Source organism: Balaenoptera musculus, chromosome 12, assembly GCF_009873245.2.
Source record: "Balaenoptera musculus isolate JJ_BM4_2016_0621 chromosome 12, mBalMus1.pri.v3, whole genome shotgun sequence".
Taxonomy (NCBI): Eukaryota; Metazoa; Chordata; class Mammalia; order Artiodactyla; family Balaenopteridae; genus Balaenoptera; species Balaenoptera musculus.
The window spans coordinates 53087330-53109527 of record NC_045796.1 but is presented as its reverse complement, the minus strand read 5'-3'; the positions used below and the strand labels follow the sequence as shown (position 1 = coordinate 53109527).

At 47.4% G+C, this 22198-nt stretch overlaps 1 protein-coding gene across 2 annotated transcripts in view; it reads right to left on the bottom strand.

Moving 5' to 3' along the window:
* BEND3 (BEN domain containing 3) overlaps window positions 1-19156 on the bottom strand; it is a 35406-nt gene extending 16250 nt beyond the window's left edge. Inside the window, exons 1-3 of one of the 2 annotated variants that reach the window (XM_036872048.1) lie at window positions 19073-19156; window positions 4485-4532; window positions 3789-3991 (exon numbers count right to left, since the gene is read on the bottom strand). In XM_036872048.1, the coding sequence (XP_036727943.1) occupies window positions 3789-3991; window positions 4485-4521 (240 nt within the window). In that variant the 5' untranslated portion in view covers window positions 4522-4532; window positions 19073-19156. Of the gene's footprint in view, window positions 1-3788; window positions 3992-4484; window positions 4533-6342; window positions 6597-19072 lie in introns of those variants that run through there. The other variant, XM_036872047.1, reaches the window with a different exon arrangement.
* Between the last annotated feature and the right edge of the window lie 3042 nt (window positions 19157-22198).

Sequence of the window (22198 nt, the reverse complement as noted above, 5' to 3'; positions counted from 1 at the left end):
ATATACTCCCTGCTTCCACTCTCCCACCTCCTCCTTCCCCACCACACATGTAAGACGGATCAGAGAAAACCCAGGGAGAGAGGGATAAAGGGTTATCCACTCTAAATTAGGACTAGTACCATTTTGAAAAATCAACACATGCTATAATTTCATAAAACCAGTGGATTGTTCTAAAGCCCCCAGGGTTCTGAGGCTACTGATTTACTGACATATCAGCTTATACAAACATTTAAAAGGAAGCACTGCCTTGACTTCACATGACACCATTCTACAAGGAGCTCAAGAATTTCAAAAGGTTTATACTTACATATATATATTTTTTTACAGAACAGGAAGGGGAGCAGGGCTATCAACCTCACATTATCTACACTAAGGGAAATGAACAAAGCTAACAGCACTCCCAAAATAAAACCCAGGACTTAAAGTGTCTTTTCTACTCCAAAATCTAATGGGTTACAGCTGCCTGCTGTATCCAATCCACTGAAAAGTAAACATAGGGGACTTCCCTGGTGGCGCAGTGGCTGGGAGTCCGTCTGCCAATGCAGGGAACACAGGTGGGATCCTGGTCCAGGAGGATCCCACATGCCGCGGAGCGGCTGAGCCCGTGCGCCACAACTACTGAAGCCCATGCTCTGCAGCAGGAGAGGCCACCGCAATGGGAGGCCTGCACACCGTGATGAGGGGTGGCCCCCGCTCACCACAACTGGAGAGGGCCCACGTGCAGCAACGAAGACCCAACGCAGCCAAAAATAAATAAGTAAAATAAATAAATTTTTAAAAAAAGGTAAACATAGATGACCAATTAGAATATGTAAATTGGACAAGTCATATTAGAAATATTCAAATATACATTGGTTCCCTTTTCTCCAAACAGGTCAGAATTCCTGGATGCTGCTGAAGCTCCGGCCAGACAAAGCTTATTGCCTCACCAGATCTAGAAGAGCATCTGCAACCTTCAAATCATTTCTTTGATGCTCAGGGAAATCCTTCCACTGTGAACCTCAACGGACCTTTCCCCAATGCAGAACCTTTCCTGACTTGCTTCATACACTGAAGGATTCAACTAAAACACAAATCATAAGAACCTTCTCCTTCCCCTTCTATCCCCAGAAGACGAAGATGCTCCCTTCTCTACGATGCCAATAAAATGTGTTGGATGAAAGGATGAAGAGTGACAACATTTGTGCAATGAGGCAATGGGGCCACCTTGGGCTGTCCACAAAGGCCACAAACCAGCCTACACGTGATCAGAATTCCTTCTTGATGCAAGAGCTGGCTGTTCCTTGCTGTGGTGAATTGTTTATTAAAATGGCCATCATAGTTCCCCTGTCCTTGTGTGGAAATCTCTTTGCAACGTGACTTTGTTGCTCCCACCATCAGGGGGTGGTGTCTATTTTTCCACCCCTTGATCTAGATTTGGCCATATGACTGGCTTTGACTGGTGGCCCATGAGCAAATGTGTTGCAAGCAGAGGCATCAAAAGTGTTTGCTCCCCAGAGTTTGCCCTCCTCGCTCCTCCTTGGAAATCTTCCAGGCATATGAGTAAGCTTGGACTAGCCTCCTCCTCGTAGGGGGTGAGGAAGTGCATAAAGGGAAGCTGGAGTCACCCCACCAGCCCAGGTGAGGCCCAGATATGGGAGTGAGGTCCTCCCTTACCGTCTGGCCCCAGCCACATCAGGCCAAACCAGAGGAACTGCCAGCTGACTCACAGAACTGAACAAAACAGTGGTTATTTTAAGGCGGCTAAGTTTTGGGATGGTTTGTCACAGCAAAGGTGAACCAATACACTCAACTTTGTGCTCCATTTCTTGAACTCAAGCTTCACTTGTAAACGTGAAAGAGTTTGCAGAATTGATCATAAGCAGAATTTAATGTGACACACAGATGATGTTTCCTGGAGTTCCTTCAGGGACATACCATAGTGCTTCTCAAACTTCTCAACCCTTTCAGAATAACCTCGAGGAGCCTAACCCCTAGAATCACTCACAGAAGAGCACGAGGTTTATGGATATGGATATGGATGGTCCCTGTGGCACTATATGTAATGACATAAAAGTTCCTATACACCGATCGTTAGGGAAAAGGATAATAAATTATGGTTTAAAATAAAGCATTTTTTAAAAAGCAGATGGGTAAAAAGGTTTTTCAAACTAGCTATTGCACTAACCATCTTGTAGCTTCATTGGCCACAGCAGGCATCTCTCCAGTCAGGAATCTGAGTTTTCATCTACAATCAATACTTACTGCACTGGAAACTGCCGTCCACACATGAAACTTTCCCTAGAGTCCCAAGGTATGCAGCAAGTGGCTGGTTTAGGCAGCCAGAGTCAAGGGTGGGGTATTTTTAATTAATCCTTCATAAAAAAATGCTCATACAGGTATAAGAAAATTCAACTTTTTTTCTGGGTATTATGGATTTTCTAAAATGTATTGCTGGAGTACTCATGATAGTCAAAAAGTGGAAACAACCCAAATGTCCATCAACTGATGAATGATAAACAAAATGTGATATATTCACACCATGAAATATTATTTGGCCATAAAAAGGAATGAAGAACTGATACATGCTTCAGCAAGGATGAACTTTAAAAACATTATGCTAAGTAAAAGAAGCCAGATACAAAAGGCCACATAGTCTATGATTCCATTTATATGAAATGTCCAGAATAGGCAAATCCATAGAGACAGAAAGCAGATCAGTGGTTGCCAGGAGCTAGAGGAGTGGTGGATGGGGAGTGACTGCTTAACTGGGTACAAGATTTCTTTGTGGGGTGATGAAAATGTTCTAAAATTTTTCACAGTAATGGTTGTACAACTCTCCGAATATACTAAAAACCACTGACTTGAACAATTTAAACTGGTGATTGTATAGTATGTGAATTATATCTCAATAGAGCTGTTTGGAAAAAAATTCCAAATAAATAAATAAATGAACGTATCCCTCAATGTTCCATGATGTGGCATGCAAATCAGTCCTCATTATAATGTAATATTAACTTGCATATTGAAATCCTGGTGAAAATCTTAATCTCATCACTTTATTAAATCTCTAAAACCTATCAATTCCCAATTTATTTAGATTTGGGGTAGCATCTAATAGAGGAGAATTAAAACAAACCAGTAACAACCCAGAGTTCCAGGCTGATACCCCATGGTGTACTGGCTAATGATGATGAGCTCTGAAACGTGGGCTCTATTGAACAGACATGCAGAAGCTGAAATGCCTATCTGGGTCCCTCACAGAGCACGCGCGCATGTGTGTGTGTGAGTGGTGAGTAGCTGCGTTGGAGAGCTTGGGAAAATATTCTTCTAAGAGTTTAAGTACTGTAATCTGCCCGTCTGTGGAGAGGCTCTGTGGACCAGGCATTCTGGGCCAGACACCTCATCTCCCAAACTCCCCTCCATCCTCAGTCTTAACTGTTTTGTGTACCTGTCTTGTCTCCCATCTGGACTCCAGGCTACTAGAGGGGACCACTATGTCCAGTTCCATTTTCTCTCTCTCTCAGAACTTAGCAAAGTTCAATATAATCAGCAGGTGATTAAGAAATAAAGCAAATTCATAAAATAGGTAGGTTAGGGGTCACGGCCATGTTATAAAATAATTGGTCTCTTTACAAAAAGATTCATTGAACAAGCTCCCCTAATAGATGGATCTGATTTAGGAAAAGATCTGCTAAGCCTCACCTTCTCCAGGAATCTAGGTAAGGTGTGCGCTATGTGAAATGTGGTAGGCTTTCACTAACAGTCCTTGCTATCAACAAGTTCCTGCTTTCCCTGTGAGCCCTCACCTCGGGAATCAGCCGCCGCCTCTTCACGCTTGGGACGGAGTCCGGCGGGCCCTCGCCGCCCGGCTGCTTTCTCTTGCTGGAGTCCTGGAGGCCAGTGAAGACGCTGTCCAGAGCGTGCTTCTCGGAGGACCTGGAATTCACTGAGCAGTCCAGGGCCGCATCTTCGGCCTCTGTCTCCACTTTCACAGTGTTATTTTTTAGAACTGTGGCAGAGAAGAAATAGGGCTCAGCGGGGAGACCACCTGGCGGCGCTGGGATTAGCAGGGTCCCCTGAGCGGCAGGTTGTATGCGGCTGCCCTTTGATACTATCACTCAGATAACAATATCTGAGTAACAGATCACAATAAAACTGGCTTTCCAATCAAGCAATCTGTATCTCACCACACTAGTGCTATACAATGATACCATGTTCCAAGCACATTTTGTTCAAAACAGCTTTTAAAGTCTTTTCTCAGGGGAGGGAGAGGAGATGGAAGGAGAGAAACTACTCTTTTAAATGATGCTTTTAAAAAAGTAACTCTGGAAAGATACATAAAATACCACAGGTGTGAGTGGAGAAGGATGGGAATCAGGGGTGAGAGGAGACTTTTCTTGATTTTTCATCAGGTATCTTTTAATATTTTTGAACCATGTAAATGTATCTAAAAAAAGTATTAAGTTAAAATATTTTTTAAAAAGAGGCTTTTCTTTTTTTACCTTCTTCTACATCTTCACTGAATTCAGTTGCATTCATCTTCTATTCCACTAAATGAAAAGACAAAGACAAAGTCTTGATTTATTGTTCGTTTTTTAAAATTTTACCCACCCATAAGAAATTCCCTTTCCCTCCCAACCCTGGCTCCCGGTAATAGAAGGTTAAGCCGATGCGACTCTGCAACATCAAGGAAAACTTCATCCTCTTGTTGGCAGTTGCTCAGAAACAGCCAGGCCTCCTGTGTGCTTCTCCAAGACTTTATGTGGGCAGAATGCATCTTAAAGCATCAACTGAGAACCACTTACAGAACGAAAGGAACATATCTGAGAAAATCAAGTCTTACAAAAGACCTCAGTTTGGATGATCTGTTAGTCCCTGCCTTAAACATTCTAGCCACAAATTGAAAAGGCTGACAAAGGTCCACAGGAGGCTGTGGAACCTGTGGACCCTGTGGACCCCGTGAACCCGAGCTAAGGTCTTAGGTGGTCCAAAAAGACCTGTGCTGTCCATGACGGTAGCCACTAGTCACCCATGGCTCCCGAGCACTTGGAATGTGGCCAGTGCAAATGGAGACATGCTGTAAGTTTAAGATACATGCTGGATTTCAAAGACTCAGCATAGTAAAAAGAATGTGAAATATCTCATTAATAATATATTGATTACATGTTAAAATGATAATATTTCAGATCTATTGGGCTAAATAAAACATTAGAATTAATTTCACTTTTTTTTTAATGTGGCTGCTAGAGAATTTTAAATTACATATGTGGCTTGCATTATATTTTTATTGGATGGTGCTGGTCTCGCCCTTCCTTCAGAAGCAATGAAGAGAAACAGGCACTGTGGGTTCTTAAAGCTCCCGAGCCATACGATCTGGTCCAAACCACTCTTTTTATTGATGAGGGAACGTGGCAGGAGGCAGTGGCGGCACCCGGTATGGGCTGCAGGGTCTGGGGCAGAGCCAGCCCCCGACTCTCGCTGCCCCAGCCGAAACGCAGTGGACACCATGGCTAAAAGCACCATTACGTCTTGGAGAGCCTCCAGATTACATAACAGCATGTCCGTAACTAGGACAAAGTATAAATGAGGCAGTAACATGGCAGAAGAACACACATGACAGCCTCTAGTGTTGGCATTGAGGAGCTGTGATTCCCACAGCTGGTGAAGCTGCCTGCAAACCCTGAGTGCCCATTCTGCTTACGGGTCAGAGGGGGCAGGCTCTGGGGTATCTTTATGAAATTTCTATAAGGAGGAGGGATGCCATCCACAAAGTTCAGTAAACCATTCACGGAGCAGCTGTGGAATGGTGTGTGGTCCCATTTTAGACGGATGGATGGGGAGAGAGCAAGACTGTGTCTAGGTGATCTGTGCACAGGATAATAACTTCAAAACTCACTAATAGGAGGGAGGGAGATGCAAGAGGGAAGAGATATGGGGACATATGTATATGTATAACTGATTCACTTTGTTATAAAGCAGAAACTAACACACCATTGTAAAGCAATTATACTCTAATAAAGATGTTAAAAAAAAAATAAACAACTCACTAATACAGCAACACTCATATAGTGCTACGACGTATGGCACTATTCTCAGTCGTCAGTTACTTCATGACAGGCACAATTGTTTTCATCCCTGTATTACTAATTTTCAAAGGAATGAATAAGAAATTTTAAGATTTATTTGAAACTGAGATTAATTCCTACTTACTAAACTATCTCCTGTCTGAAAAACATAACATGCAGGTGAGACTGAGTGAAAATAAACAGTAAGTCAACTTCAAGGGGCCAAGAACTATTTTACCAGAGGTGAATTTCAGCAAAGACAATTTCCATTGTATTTCAAGGAAAGAAATCTCACGTTTGGGTGTCTCTGAGGGGAGGGAGTCCCAGGCAGGTTAGGTGAGCACCAGTACTCTTTTCAGACAGCAAGGTTGGCCAATGCTGGGCAGAAACTCAGGCCTGATTCGCAGCCCAGACAGGGGGCTTCTCAAGGAGACGCAGGTGAGCCTCCCGCTGGGTGAAGGCCAGGGGTGCCATCTGCCCCGGGAGGCCCTGCCGCACCGTCGCATAAGCCGTCTCCTCAAGTGAGAAGCTGCAGAACAGCTGAGGAGGAACGAGTACAGGGTTGCTGGAGAGGGTATGGTGTACTGAACAAATTACATTCCGAAGAGAAAAGGTGGGAAAGGGAGGAGACAGCACGTGGTTAATCTGGGGGGAAAAAGGGTCACGGTGAAAAGCCACAAAGCCTCTGGCTAAGTGGAAAGCATGAAAACGACGAGGGAATCCTAGAGGAAAAGAAAACAGGAGTCGATGAGAAAACCCAGCACAGAACCACGGGCACTGAGCAAGGAGGGTCCGCTTGTCTAACACTTCATTTCTGGGAGCGAGGCGCGGGAAGGCGACTCGGTGCGCCGAAGCGTTTTCGCCGAACCACCACCAAGTGACCCTAGTGCAGGCAATCTCAGCACCTGAATTCTGAGCTCGCCCCGATTCTCGCGTCATAAAACGATGAGCGAAGGGCGCACACCCGAGCCACCTGCGGGTGGGAGGAGAGCCGGAGGGGGCTGGGCAGCCTCACGGAAGGGGCGGTGGCTTCCTGGGCGTCCAGGGCGCCCAGAGTGCATCTGCCTTGGGAAACATTTCCGTGTCCATTTATAGACCAGCGACAGACGCTAGATTGGCACAGAAGGAACACAGAACGCAGTGTGGTGCGCCCCTTCCCTCCTAGCCGGCGAGCAAGCCACGCTTATTAGGAAGCCGGGGAGTTTCCCGTTTGCAAGACCTGGAAAGCCAAGTGCCTGCGGCTCGTGTGGGGCGGAGCGAGGTGAGGGTCCCCGTTAACACCCGCGGCCTGCGCACTTGGGGCCCGGCCCTGCCTGCCCACTTCGTGTGCGCCTTGATCTTACCCTGAGCTATTTCAATCCCAACTGAATAAAAAAACTGAGGGCGTACACCTTAAATATTTACAATTTTTGTCAATTATACCTCAGTGAAGCTGGAAAATTATTTTTATATCATTTTGATTACAGAAATAAGATGTTTGACTACTGGAAGGGGGAGGAAGGGAACAGAGGGCAGGCACCTACCTGACCAGTATAACACAGCTGTTTGGTGGCAGAACTAGGATTCAAACCAAATCTGTGTGTATCTCCCGTCAGCCACCAGGAGAGGGAATAACAGAATCCTCATTCTTCTGTTAAGGTTCTTCTCATGAACACAGAGGCCCGTTTCCAGCCTTGGATCTCTCTGACCACTAGCAGCTGGAAATCTCCTTTCATCTCCGTATCACTAGCAGGAAAATGAGGCTGCTCTGTGCTTATATAGAGTCCACTTCGCAATACAGATGTTGCTACAAGAGGGATGGGATGTGTGGGTCCCTTGCCAGCATCCCAAGCTGACGTAGACACAGCACATCAACACCGCCCGAGCTGGGTAGAAAGGGGACGGGTATCACACGTTGCTACCTCCGTTTCCTGGTCATCTGCCCAGATGAAGGTCACAAGGTTGTTCATCCTGGGCGGACACTAAACACCCGGATGCCAAGCATGCCGCAGAAATTCCTTTCGCTTACACAACTATAGGTTATGTAGGAGCTACCAACTCTGCAGCACCCGCCCGCTGGGCTGCTAGGATTACAATCTCCTTTGCCTGCAGGACTTTGTAGAATTTCTCATTTTAACATTCTCTCCTTCTCAAAACCCTCTTATTCCTCTCACCACGAATCTCGAATTGTGAGACAGTCTAACTATGCATCCACATGTTCCTGAAAATCAGCTTTTCCCCAGGGGGTGCCTGTTCCATGTCCCTGACCAATCCCAAGGGAAGATTTAAACGAGTGAAAGGGACGCGTGTCAAGGAGACACATGTAGCTTGCCGCTGCCTCTAGTTAAAACACACAGCTTCTAAGACATGGGTGACCTATGGGAGGGTAACTCTCAAACAGGACCAATCTCCAGTGGTTAATCCAATAAGTGAAAATGCTTTTTTGTTTGTTTTGAACCCAAATAGCCTAGGAAGCATCAGGCAAAGTGACTGTCAGCGGTAAAGAAAGGTTTTAAATATCGCAGAGCTCGTAGGAGCATGTATCATTTTATTATAGTACCTAATAGTCTCTATCTTTCTTCACAGGGCGAGATGACAGTGTTCGATTTTCCATGCAGGGCACATGCGTGGGGTGGGGGGGGGAAGCAGCTATCAGAAAACCTTCAGTTTTTACCAAAAGTGCAAAAGGAACGGTAATTCCAAATGTTTAAGATGCTTTAGACACTCAAACATCAAGTTACAAGGATAAGTTGCTTAAATTGGCTACATAAATGCAGGACCTGGCAGGGCCACCTCAGGGCCTCCTGCTGCAGCAGTGGCTGGATCTGCCTCCTGCATTTCAGTGCGCCTGGCCCACAGCGGGAAGCAAGGGCGAAGCAAGACAAGGGGCAGGCAGAGCGGTGAGAACCGGTCACCGGCGCTTCGAAAGAACCAGTTCTAAGAGATGCCACAAAGAAGTGGAAAAGCTGAAGACTGACAAATTATGGATCAACTTAGAGAGTTCATTTTAAGAAGGGAAGATGCTTCAAGTCTCCTTTTCTTTCTTTTTTTTTTTTTTTAAAGATTTATTTTATTGATTGATTGATTGATTGCTATGTTGGGTCTTCGTCTCTGTGCTAGGGCTTTCTCTAGTTGCGGCAAGCGGGAGCCACTCTTCATCGCGGTGTGCGGGCCTCTCACTATCGTGGCCCTTCTTGCTGCGGAGCACAGGCTCCAGACGCGCAGGCCCAGTAGCTGTGGCTCACGGGCCCAGCCGCTCCAGGGCATGTGGGATCCTCCCAGACCAGGGCTCGAACCCGTGTCCCCTGCATTAGCAGGCAGACCCTCAACCACCGCGCCACCAGGGAAGCCCAAGTCTCCTTTTCTTTTGACTGGATGGGCAGGCATCTGACAATTCCAAAGGTATAAAAGGATATTTGGTTAAAAAGCCCACTGTCGGGGGCTTCCCTGGTGCGCAGTGGTTGAGAATCTGCCTGCTTAATGCAGGGGACACGGGTTCGAGCCCTGGTCTGGGAAGATCCCATATGCCGCGGAGCAGCTGGGCCCGTGCGCCACAACTACTGAGCCTGCGCATCTGGAGCCTGTGCTCCTCAACAAGAGAGGCCGCGATAGTGAGAGGCCCGCGCACCGCGATGAAGAGTGGCCCCCGCTTGCCGCAACTAGAGAAAGCCCTCGCACAGAAACGAAGACCCAACACAGCCATAAATAAATAAATAAATAAATAAATATTAAAATAAAAAAAAAAAAGCCCACTGTCCTCCAGTCACTGGGTTACACTCTTGGAGGCTACCTCGTCGGTTTTCCTGAGTCCTTCCGCAGACACTCTGCCAGAGGTCCTCAAAGTGCGACATGAATGCAGCGCGCTGCCTGCACAGACTGCACGTCTCTCCCCAACTCCAGCACGAGTGGAGTCAAGTTGGTAGCTTAAAATTGGCACACCATGGAAAGTGACACTTTTACAAATCAGTCCTGTTCCAGGCTTTGTTTTTTTCTTTCTTTTTTCTTTTTGGAGACCCAGTTTACTAGTACAGCCAAGGCCCTTTCGGGGGGGTCCATGAGATCAAAATTATTTTCATAATAAAACTGAGATGCTGTTGCCTCCTTCTTTTCACAGGTGTGCAGGAGAGTTTTCCAGAGACTACATGATACTTTATTTTGCAAAGATTGAATACAGAGGCAGATAGGAAAATTCAGCTCTCTTCTATTAAGTCAGATATCAGAGATATTTGCAAAAATGTAAACAATACCACTTTTTTCACTTCTTTGGAAAAATATCTTTTTCATAAAAATATTATTGACATTAACTTGTAATATATTTATTTTGGTTATTTTTCAATGAATTGGTAAATAAATATTTAAACGTTTTTTCTTTTTCTGTTTTAGTTTCTACCATGGTAAATACTGACAGGAACCCATATAAACAAAAGCTATTTGGGGTCCTCAATACTTTTTAAGGGTAGAAAGGGATCTTGAGACTAAAAGGTTTAAGATCCTTGCTCCTTGCTTCTTTTGCTTAATGTATCATGGAAATTTCGGTATCACTTCTTTTTTTAGTGTAAGTTCCCCCAGAAGTAGATTTCGAGACAAGGATTTGGAGTAGTCCCTTTGGGAGGAGACAGAGAAGGGCTGAAAACCAGTAAGGGGGCCTGTTAATGGGCATCCGATGGGAGAGTCCCTGGCTGAGGTCAGCCCTGAGGGTGCTAATGGAGGTGTCCAACACGGGTGTGGCGGGAGCAGAGGGACACCCCAGCTCACCTGGGCAACCCCTGGAAGGCAGAAACCCTGCCGTGCCGTTCCCTTCCAACTCCTCGCCACACTGCCCAGTGCTTTTGCACACTTGACGGAGACTCAATGCAAACAACAGCCTACACTATGGAAGATGCTGTGCTAAGAGCTCTACTAAGTGTAATTAACCTAACAATCCTAGGAGGTGGAAACTCTTCTTAGTCTCATTTTACAAGTGAGGAAACCGAGGCAGAGTTTTAGAGCCAAACGGAACCTCAGAAATCATCTCGTTGTATAGGTGTGAGACCCGAGGCTCAGAGAGGTTAGTAACATGCTCGAGACCATACACTGGGAGTATGGTCTCCCTGTGTATGGTCTCCCTCCCTCTCCAGGAGGCCCCCGGTCTCCCTGCCCTATGCTTTGGTGGCTACACTTCCCACTGTGTGACAGGGAGCTGTTGGTGCCGGTGGGGTGACTGTCCTCTGTGCAGAGGGGATCGATCGACTGTATAGCTTATTTACAGGGATTGAAACCAACACAGGGTAGAGATGGGAGGACCTGGAGGATGAAGACAGAACTCTGGGAATTTCTGTTGGAGGGGAGGATGGGTAAACACTAGAAGATAACAGTAACAGGAAGGAAAGAGCAGTCAGAACCTCAAGGTTAGAAGATATTACATTAAGGTTTCTATAACAACTGTAACTCACATCTAATAAACACAGGCCGCATGCCACAGCTGTGCAGACCACCAGCGCTTACAATTTTGTGATCTGGATACAAATAATATTAAATTCTGACATATATCTACAAGATTTTTTTCCTTTAGGGTAAGAAATAACATTAAAGCAAATTCTAGGGGAAAATATTTGCTCTGGAAATAACGCTGTCAATGTGTAAATGGGCATATCTTGATCTTCTTCATCACTTTCATCTTATAAAGACCTATAGACAAATCTTTCTGTCACTTAGAGCCTCATACACTTGAAAATTATGATACAAATGAGCAAAGGCCAGAAGGGCAAAGAACCTGGGCCAGGGGGTCTTTTACTTCGAATTGATCTTTGGTTAAACACAGGTAGGAACTCTAGGGTCAGGCTGAGGGTGGAAATCCTGGTGCAGAGTAAGCCCTCTGTAACGATCAGTCACTATTAATTACTGATAAATTCCACAAAAAGCTGCAGAGAAGATGGAAGGGACAACAAACTCAATGTGACCTGGATTGAGATCACCTTTCATCACTATTGTTATTTCCAATATACAAAGTTAGAAAGTCAACTTCTACACATTTTTCTCAACACACGACTTCAAAACCTCTATTGACAGAAAGAGCCAAACATTAAATTATGTGTAAAGATTCAAAATCAATTGTTCATTACAGGGTCACCCAGTCAATAACAATGTACTTCAAAGTTCATGGGGGATATCTTGACAATGTAATTGAAAAATGCCATAAGCAGATGGAAGAAAACATGCCAAAATGTTAATTAACTCCAATTAGAATGATTATGGATGATTTTTCTTCTTTAGTTTCCTCTACTTTCCAAATATTCTACAGTGAGCATGCAATTCTTTGAAAATGAGACTTTTTTAAAATGAAAAAATAAGAAGTTTAGCAATCTTTACTGCTAGCCAGGTCATATTCTAAGATATACCCATAAATAGCAACAAGCTAAGAATGTAAACTCAAATCATTTAAGTATTTAAAATACTGATGCTGGGACTTCCCTGGTGGTCCAGTGGTTAAGAATCCGCCTTCCAATGCAGGGGACACAGGTTCAATCCCTGGTCGGGGAACTAAGATCCCACATGCCGCGTGGCAACTAAGCCCGTGCGCCACAACCACTGAGCCCGCACAGGGTGACGAAGAGCCTGTGTGCTGCAACGAAAGATCTCGCATGTTGCAGCGAAGATCCCGCGTGCTGCAACTAAGACCCGACGCAGCCGAATAAATAAAATAAATTAAAAAAAAAAAAGAAAAGAAAAATAGACTGACTGTCCAGGAGCTTCTTGGGACCTCCAGGGCATCAGACTAGGAGGATATTTTAAAATACTGATGCTCTAAGAAACAATATATAACTGACAAACTAGTGCAGACCTTTCATTTCATAACTGTCTCTGAATTATTGCCTCTGAAGGTGTAAAAAGCTCCTCAGTATGGGGTGACGGGGAGATCAGAAAAAATTCTCAGTTCACAAGCCAAGGTGTGAACAAAAAGGTGAAAAGATCAGCTTTGAACACTAAGGAAATGCCATTTCCTGGTGGGTGTATTATAGGCCCCATTAGTGCATTGCCTGATACTTGGAGTGTTTTTCGAAATGTCAAATTTCATGGGAGGAAAAAAAAAAAAAAACCAAACCAGGACCAAGTCTCCTGGATTAGGGATCCAAGCTGAGCGCTAAAGCCAGGTCATTTAGAGAGTCTGTGGCTGGCTGGAGAAAACAAATGGGCTGGAGAGCAGCTTAGCAATTCTCTAGGCTGGACTTGCTGGGTTCCTGCGTTCTGGATGACGGACGGTGCTTTCTTTGGGGTTCTCTCATGTCTGTGTCTGAGCACCCTGGGAGACTTCTGACCCGAACCTGGAGCCCTCCTTCCCTGATTCCTCAAAACCGGACAAAACTGGGCAAATCAGGGGCCTGCTCTAGGGGCCCTGGCTCCAGGGTGAAGCAGCAGGATGCAGTGGGGAGAGGGGAGGGGAGGTCTGGGGAGCTGAGGAGTGGCTGGGCCACAGAAAAAGGAAGGAGTGTCCTGAGGTCACCAGCTCAAAGTGCGTAATAAGGAGTCACGCGAGAATCTGACTGGGGGGCTGGGAGAGCCTGTCTTTGTCAGGAGCTGGAGGCTAGACCACGGTAAGGCAAGCAGGGGGCACCTGGCATGGCAAACCCCTCTGCCCGCACAGGATCATTGGGCTCTTCCCTAAGCGCCCCACAGGCTTCCAAAGAAAAATGTCCTCTAGCGGCGCCCACAGGGGGCTGGGAGTGGCCTGGGGTGCCTCTGCATGGAGTTCTTTTAGGAGAATCTAGCCCAGGCTAATCAGAGGCGCTAGAGGCTTGCGGCTGCCCGAGTCTCACAGGACAAGCAGCAGGCTCAGAAATGGGAAGTACTTGGGCTTCCTGAAACCTCAACATTCAAATCCCAGGCGGCTGACTCAGGACTCTGCCCTACCACGTCGGAAACGTCCACGGGACTTAGGGCTCCCCCGCACGATGAGGTCAGGTCCAAAGACCTGGCCCAGCAGCCCGACCTCAGGCCGCATTGGGGCAAATCCTCCTGACCTCCACTCCTGTTTCCAGATGTAAAGCGAGGCGAACTCGCACCACCTGAGGGTCCCCTTGAGAACGTGAGCCCCAGAGCCCCAGAACAGGAATGCTCGGAGCCTGAGACCCCCGGGATGGTGGCTGTGCAGCCCTGCCACATACAAAAGGTAAAACACGGAGATCAGGCCCAGACCATTTTAAAGGTGATATTAATAAAATACATGCAAGGATTTAAACAGTTTAACTAAGACCTAACTAAACCTTACTTCATCTTGCCAAGCCATGTGATCTGACTTCATGAAGCCTCCCCACCGCAGGTTATACTGATTTTTAGAAAAGGAGGACAGCAGCTGACATTCATGCAGTGCTGCCTCTGAGGTCTAAGTGTTTTACACGTTCACCGGTGCAGTCCTCACAACAGTCCTCCTAGTTTGCAGACAGAGAAGCAGGGGGGCGGCGGGCTGTGTCTCGCTTGGGGTGGGTGCTGCGGAGAGCAAGAAGAGGGAAAGAGGCAGGTGGACTCGGGGTGGTGGCCTCATTCCAGCCTTCCAAGAAGAGCTGGGACCGAAGGGGGGGTGGACCATCCCCGCTCTGCCTTCTCCCTTCCCTGCGGAGCACACAGTTGTAGGCTGGGCTCAGATGCAGGAGCAAGTCAACAGGCCAGGTGGGCCTTCAGATCACGAAGGTACAGCTGATTTGGATGAAAATGGAATTCCCTACTAAACTTTAGGGGCAGAAAGACCTGTGTTCTATCTAATCCTGGCTTCACCTACGTTTAGCTTCTAATCCTGGGCAAGTGGCTTACCCAGCCAAGCCTTGGTGCTTTCTTCTGTAAAAGGAGCTGCACACACTACCTTTCCTTCTAGAGACTCCGTGAAAACTACAAAGGAGAAAGTGCCTGGCACACAGCACTCAGTAAACGTTACTTATTATAAAGCCTTTTTTTTTTTTTTTTAAAGATGTTTAAAGTGCATCTTAACGGTGAACAGTTTTAAAAACTAAAATAAAATGGTTTAAAACTTTTCAAAGGTTTTGTAATGTTTCTTTCAAATGAAAGAAAAAAGAAACGTTAAACTGGAAGGGGTGAAATCAAAATGCTCTCCCTAAGGACGGGAAGAATGTTCCCATGCCATCCACTCTTGCTGGGCTCCGTCTCTGGGTCTGCAGGAACGGCTGGGAGCCTTGGGGATCTCAGAACCCGGCCCTCTTGGCTGTGGCATCCAGCCCATGGGACTTGCAGGACATGTCTGCAATTTGTTTTTATTTTTAGACACATCTTCAAATAAAGTTTGAAAAATACCAGTCCTCACAAAACCAGGGCAATGCTCCCCTGAGTTTCCTAAAGCTGTAATTGTCGCTGCCTTCCTCATTCAGAGAACAGCCTTATCTTTCAGCGAGAGCAGCAAAGGACAATCACACAGCCCCGCCTGTCTGCGATGCGGCGTCTCACCCTTCGGAGACTGGGAGACTGCGTTTTCTGAATGTGACTAAATGTGATGTCTTCCTCAGCTAAGGGCTTCTACTTATTAAGCCCTCCCTGGCCTCACGAAGGACTGGCTACCTCCTTCGACATCAATGGTAGGAGGAGTCAGACTCTGCTTTTAACTTTAACCATGGAACCCAGAAGCTGGGGTCAAGGAGAAAAGGAGGGCCAGCATATCCCAGCAGCCACCCATGTGACTGATTGGACAATGGTGACTAATTTTCCTAGGAGGTATAAGCAGAGTTTCCTCTGTACTTCCCACTTTTACAAATGTGTTGTCTTGTGACCACATGAGCTAACTCGAGTTGGGGCATAGTCGCGTGTAAGCTACCCCCCTCCACATCCCCAGCCTCCCCCCTTCAATTTACTAGCTCAGTGCTCAAACCAACAGCCCCTGGCAAACAAGGAAAGACCAACATGTGATTTATTCAACTGAGCATTCAATGCCTTTACAGATACTGTGTTTCACTGGGCAGTGATAACTGATAACTGATAATCAGACAAGAGGAGAGGAGAGGTGGCCGTTAGTAGAGAACAAAAACCTAAAAGTGCTGATTTTAAATAGTCAGCCTTCCAAATCTGTGGGTTCGAAATCCGAGGATATGAAGGACTCGCTGTAAGGGACTTGAGCATCTGTGGATTTTGGTATCTGAAGGGGGTCCTGGATCCAATCCCCCACAAATACTGAGGGATGTCCGTACATGTGTTTCAAGTTGAATTAAAAATAGAGGAAGGGCATGTTACCGGGTGAGCTGCTGAGAAAAACTCAGCTCTAAAACGATAGTTTGTAAAAAGTCTGATCATTCAGGGACTAACATGCCAGGCATTAATGCCACTCCAAATGAAATCACACCTCTCCTGTTGACACACTGAAGGCTTGATGCCAGCGTGGAGAGCCCTTAGCTTGGCATGTGCGGGTCATGTGTGGCAGCTCGTTCCAGAAACTACAAGAGCCTGGGCTGAAATAATGTTGCAAGAGATACTGGAACATCAGACGGGGGAGAAGAGCCATTGGGGGAGAAGAGCCATTGTCCAATGTGAAGTGGGAAAGAAACAGCAAGAGCAAGGTGATGCTCACAAAGCACATAAAATATCCCTTTTGGGATCATGTTGTGTGTGTGTGTGTGTGTGTGTGTGTGTGTGTGTCACTTCAATTTCTATTTTTTTAAAATTACCATACAGTAAAATTTACTTTCTGGAGGGAGGGGGTGTAGTTCTATGAAAGGTAACACAGGTATACATCCCTGTAGCCACCATGAAGAGGATACAGAAAAGTTCCATCACCCCAAAGACTGATTCTACAAATAATTCCCCCAAACGTGCTTTAGCCAATAATAGGCACAATGAATAACAGGAGAGGAACCATAATTTGTCATCAAAATTAAGTGCCAGGAAAAACAAAAACATTACACCCCAACCTCCCATACACTAACACCAAATTATTTTTGCTGGTTGGCTAGCAACCTTCATGTGTCTCTACGTTATAAAATTTGAGGTCTTTAAAAGACAGATCCCCCAATTTTTCACCATGGTGTCAATACAATTCATAAAAAGCATGTGGTTTCTTTCCCTGTTGCTTCAGGGGCTTTCTAAACAGCTCTCCTGCTGGACTGTCCCACCTGTGGCAGGTGGGACAGTCCAGCAGGAGATTAAATTTTCACCTACTCAAACTTCTGTCAGGGTTGATTCCAGTTTTTTTCTTCCTCATTATTAGACATTCTACTCCTCTTTTGATCATCTATGAGATACTTAGAAGCCCAGAAGTTTGGAAGAGGGTAAAGAAAATGTGTCCATGTGGTACCTTTAACGGTTTATTGGGATGCTGGCCATCTTGTCTACTAGGTAGTAAGTGGTCTCTCTTTTATTACTAGTGCTTTGTACGTGGTGGGGGAAGGCAAGAACATAACACTTTTCTGTTAAATCGCTTCAACAAGGACATGGCCTCTACGGTAAAACCCACGTTCAGTGGTGGAGTGTTTATGTGACAGATTTTAAAGGCTCTGGTTTTTCCATGAATTTCATTTCAAGGGCCATGCACACGCCAGCTAGCCCACTAGCAGGAACAGGATGCACTGGCCCCACTTTCTTCTGTAATCCAAGAAGCTCTCCGTTCATTCAGCAAAAATTTATTGAGCACCTACTAAGTTATCAGACACTGGGTTAATGGCTCGGGATGTAAAACTGTGAAGATACAAAATCTCAGCAAATCTCAGTACTGAGGGTGAAGGAAGCTGACAGGGTCCTGTACGGCGACATGAAACTGGAAATTAGGAATGGATGGTTAAAAAAACAAACAACAACAACAAAAACCCCAGAAAAACTGAGGGGGGCGGGTTTGGGAGTGTGGATAACAAAAGAATCTCCTTCGTCTCTGTCCCTCTGGGCCCATCCCGAGCCAGCCCCAGCCCGAGAACTTACTTCCTAGCCTCAGTTTCCCGAAGCCGCAGCTTTCGGGCACTCTACGCGTTGCCCCGAGGCACGGGGAACAGTTAAAAAGTTACAAAAATTACTTTTAAGAAGATGAAGTTGACACCGAAGTGCTTAGCCCTGTTCCGCACATCCTTGCCTGGTTGGCATCTGCGTGTAAAATTCTTCCAGACGGGCCACCTGAGCACTCAAAAGTCCTTTACCTCTGCAAAAAACACCTTGGAGAAAAAACTGTGTCGACACGCAAGGCCCTCACGCGCGTTGCAGAACAACTCACCGGCGCGGCGAGGACCAAGGCTGCGTGGGAACTCACGTTTGCGAGAAAGAGGGGGCGGTCACGAGGGGCGGCGGGCGCCTCGGCTCCGGCTCGGCGGCCGGCCGGGAAGGCCTCACGCCTGCCGGGCGCCCGCCTCTAGCTCCCGGGCAGCGGGAACAGCGAACCGCGCCGTGGATGGCCGGGGAGGGAGCGCTGCGCCCCCTGGCGGCGGGGCCCGTCCCTGTCCGCTCCCGGCCGCCGCCGCCGCCGCCGCCGCCGCCGCGGGCCTGCCTCGCTCCATTTGCTGACTCCGGCGGCAGCGTCCTTCAGAGCGGCAGCTTCTCGGGCCTCCCGCTCCCCGCTCGGCATCTCCCTCCAGTCCCCGCCCCCTGCTCCTGCTCTGACACCCCCTTCTGCACGCCGAGCCGTCCCCAGCCGCAGCCCGGCCGAACGCGAGCGCCGAGTCCACCGCGGGCTTCGCAGAGCCTTCCGGCGGCTCCGGCCGCTCCATCGCGGCGCCCGGCGGGGGTGCGGGGCCGGCGCGCGGCGCGAGTGGGGCGGCGGCGCGGACTGTTCCACTACGCGTCCCCCCCCACCCCCGCACGGCGCGCGTGCTCCCCGGAACGACATGGAGCCGCCGCGTTCCGAGCGGGCACAAAGGAGCGCGCGGCACAATGGGCGCGGCGAGCCCGTGGGCACCGGGCGCCCGCTCCGGCGTCTCGGCCCTGCGCGGGGGTGGGCGCTCCTCCCGGCGAGCGCGCTCCGGGCAGCCCCCCTGCGCGTCTCCTCCCTTGCTCCCGCCCCCACCCCAGCATGGATGTTGCAGCCACTCTCCCGTCCGTCTGCTCCGGAGCCGCCGCCGCCGCCACCGCGCGGCCGGCTTGAACCGCCCCGCACTTACCTGGGACACGAGTTCTGTACTTTGCAGAGCGGGCCCGCGCCGAGTTGGGGCGCCACGTGGGGGCTGGGGGGAGCGCGGGGCTGGGGAGTGGGGGCCGCGCGCGGAGGGCCAGGCCGGGGCGGCCCGGGGAGTTGCTGGGGGCAGCGGGCGGGCGCCGTGTATTTTCCCCTCTCTTTGTGTGTGTCCGTGCGCTGCGCTCTCGCGTGACGTGACGGGACTCCGTGTGTCATTTCCGCACAAGGACACAGGAGCCCCCGCTGCAGTGGAACCACAACCCCTCCGCCCCCACCCCCGGCCCGCCCCTCCCCCTCAGCGGGGCACACGCGGGACCGGCGGCGGCGCTCGGGCGTGAACGGCCGCGGCAGGGAGCTGGGGCGCGCACTCCGGGGACCCGGGCTGCCCGGCGCGCTCATCCGGTACCGCGCGGCTCCACGTGGGCCCGCGCCCGCTGCCCGGGGCGGGGAGCGGCGGCCGCGCACCCACGGTGAGCCGGGCCAGCGCTGGCTAACAATGTACCCTGCACACCGTGTGTTCTCCCCATCGCCAGTCATTTCTCTAAAACGTGGTTTCTTAGATACGAGGAGTTTGACCTGAAAAGCCTCTTTTTCTACTTTTTTTTTTTTTTTTCCTCCGCGGATCGGCGACTGTACTGGGCGCCTCCCCTCGCGCCCGCGCCTCTCCAGCATTTTTGGTATCTCCGCCGTGGCCCTGGCCCCCCGGGCGAGTGTTCCCGCGCCGCGATCGGCACAAAGACATCGGGGCGCGGGGACCCGGTGGCCCCGCGGAGCCGGCATGGAGTCTGGCGGGCCGCGGGAGAGCGACCCCGGCGCTGGGAAACACTGGCTCTGGCCACTCCCCCAGCAGGGTGGCCGCCCTCTCATGTAAGGCTGAGAGCTAAAAATCTGCCTTCTACTTGTAACCCGAAGTTTTGAGGTTTGAGGCCACAGAGCCAGAGATTCAGAAGTGCGCGCGCTCGCAGACCCACATGCCACAGACAAACCCACGGGGTATCTGCGCCAAGCTCTTAAAATAGAAAAACACGAGTCACCAACTCAGTAAAAGCTGATTCTTTCTACTCATGACTCCCGGACTGGAGATTCCAAGTTGATAAACACGAAACGTACCGCTCGGGTATTTTCTCAAGTCTCACTGACTTGAAGGAGTGTGGGGTGTGAGGGTCAGGGAAGCCCAACCCAACAGTTAAGCCACGTTTATATTTAAGGCAAACAATGAGAATGTAAATTTAAAAAAAATCCTTTAATTTGCCGGTCGAAGAAAGTATAAAAAGAAAAATGCAAATTATCCCATCTGCTGCTCACAGCTGACTGGCTGCAAGGAAGGGCCATGTGGCCCAGCCCTGCGCGGTCAGTGAACTGGTAGAATAGATTTTACAAGAAGGCATATGCTGGCTCCTTGCTGCCCAGGCACGGGGAGGGTTTGAATTAACGTATCGTTTTGGATTACGTATCCTCTGCCAGACCGCTCCAACTGGGAATTTAGCAATTATGCAAGTTCTTCCCCTTCGGGTTTGAAATCAAGAGGCAAGAGGTTATCTAAGACCTTTGAGGAACTACGTGGAACGTTCTCGAACTGTATTTGGATAGCCGATTTTGAGAAGTCAGTACTAATTGCTATGCAAAATTTAGCAAGCAGCCGGGAGAACCAAGCCCTGCATCCAGGGGGTGCTTTTATAAAAAAATCCATACGTGCTCAGTGTCATTCAAAACAGGATGAAGAAAAGAATGGGGCCGAGATAGCAGCCCTTCAAATTCAAAAGACTTGGGTTGCCCTATCTACATTTAAAATAGGGCGGAGGGAGGAAGGGAGGAGGACCGCTTGGGGCAGAATGGTTAATTTATACATTCCCCGAAGACAGAATGGAGGCACTTCGATTTCTGCCGGGAACTTGACTTTTAACATTCGCACATTAAATAACACGTATGATATAGTACATCACTTGACTTAGTTAACAGATATAGCAGTTTTAGTCTCACCTTCAATTTAATGTGACAGTTATAATTAGAATTTAAAAAGCATAAGTTGCATTTCATTAATTCAGTTTTCTAGGGTTTCCCAGTGGAAAAGTTAGGAAGAGTTAAGAGTAGCATTTAAGCTCACTTTGCATTTTTAAACCACTTTATGGTTTAAAAATGTAAAATGACCTTGTTACATTTTTACAAAAGGGACTAGATGAAATGTGTGTTAAGGGATATATCTATAGCCAATCATTCACAAAACAACTCAGGTATTGGAGAAGAAATTAAATAATAAAACAATAGATATAAAATAATTAGAAATTAACACTTCTTTGTTCACATTGTTCAAAACCAAAGTTTTTGTCAAATACAATAATTTTATTAATAAATAGCATCGAAGGCAAGCAGCGTGCTTAACTGACTTAAACTGACTTTTCAAAACATAATCTCTCAGGAAATTACAAAGTGACCTTGAGTATTATTCAAATTAAAGTATCTTAATTTGCATAACTGGATCAGCATTGCTACTTAACAAAGTAAGCTGTTCCAAATAAGTTATTAACAGACAGAAATGGAAGTTATTGCTATGTGGGAAAGGAAAATACCTACCTTCAGATGGTTTTGTATGTTTATATGAATTTCTATTTTTTTTAATAAGGAGAAAGGGAAAACAAATGCATTGGAATTGTATTCCAGTTGTATCTTGGAGCCTTTAAAAAAACAATAGTTTTGAAAGTGCTATTGGATAAACGTAATGCCTTATAAAAAATATGAATAAACATGGAGTAAGATGGGGAGAGGAATGAGGTTTAAAAAACACAATGCTTGCCTGACACAATCTTAAAAAGTCAGTAGGAGTGACTGCTACTGGTTCATAAGGATACTTATAAAGACCTGAAGGAAATAACAACCTGAGATTTAGAAGTCTACTTGATTGGAAATTTCTTAATTAGCAATGCATTTTTCAAGATTTCAAATTAGAGTTGCTGCAATTGATCTAATGAATTCATTTCCAATTTTACCTGAGTAAAAGGCAGCAGGGGCTGAACTGGCTACTTGGCCATATAAAGGACTCACACAAACACTAACTGTAAAAACTCAAAAGGAAAATTACACAGCATTTAATGAAGAGTGGGATATCTTTAGTGTC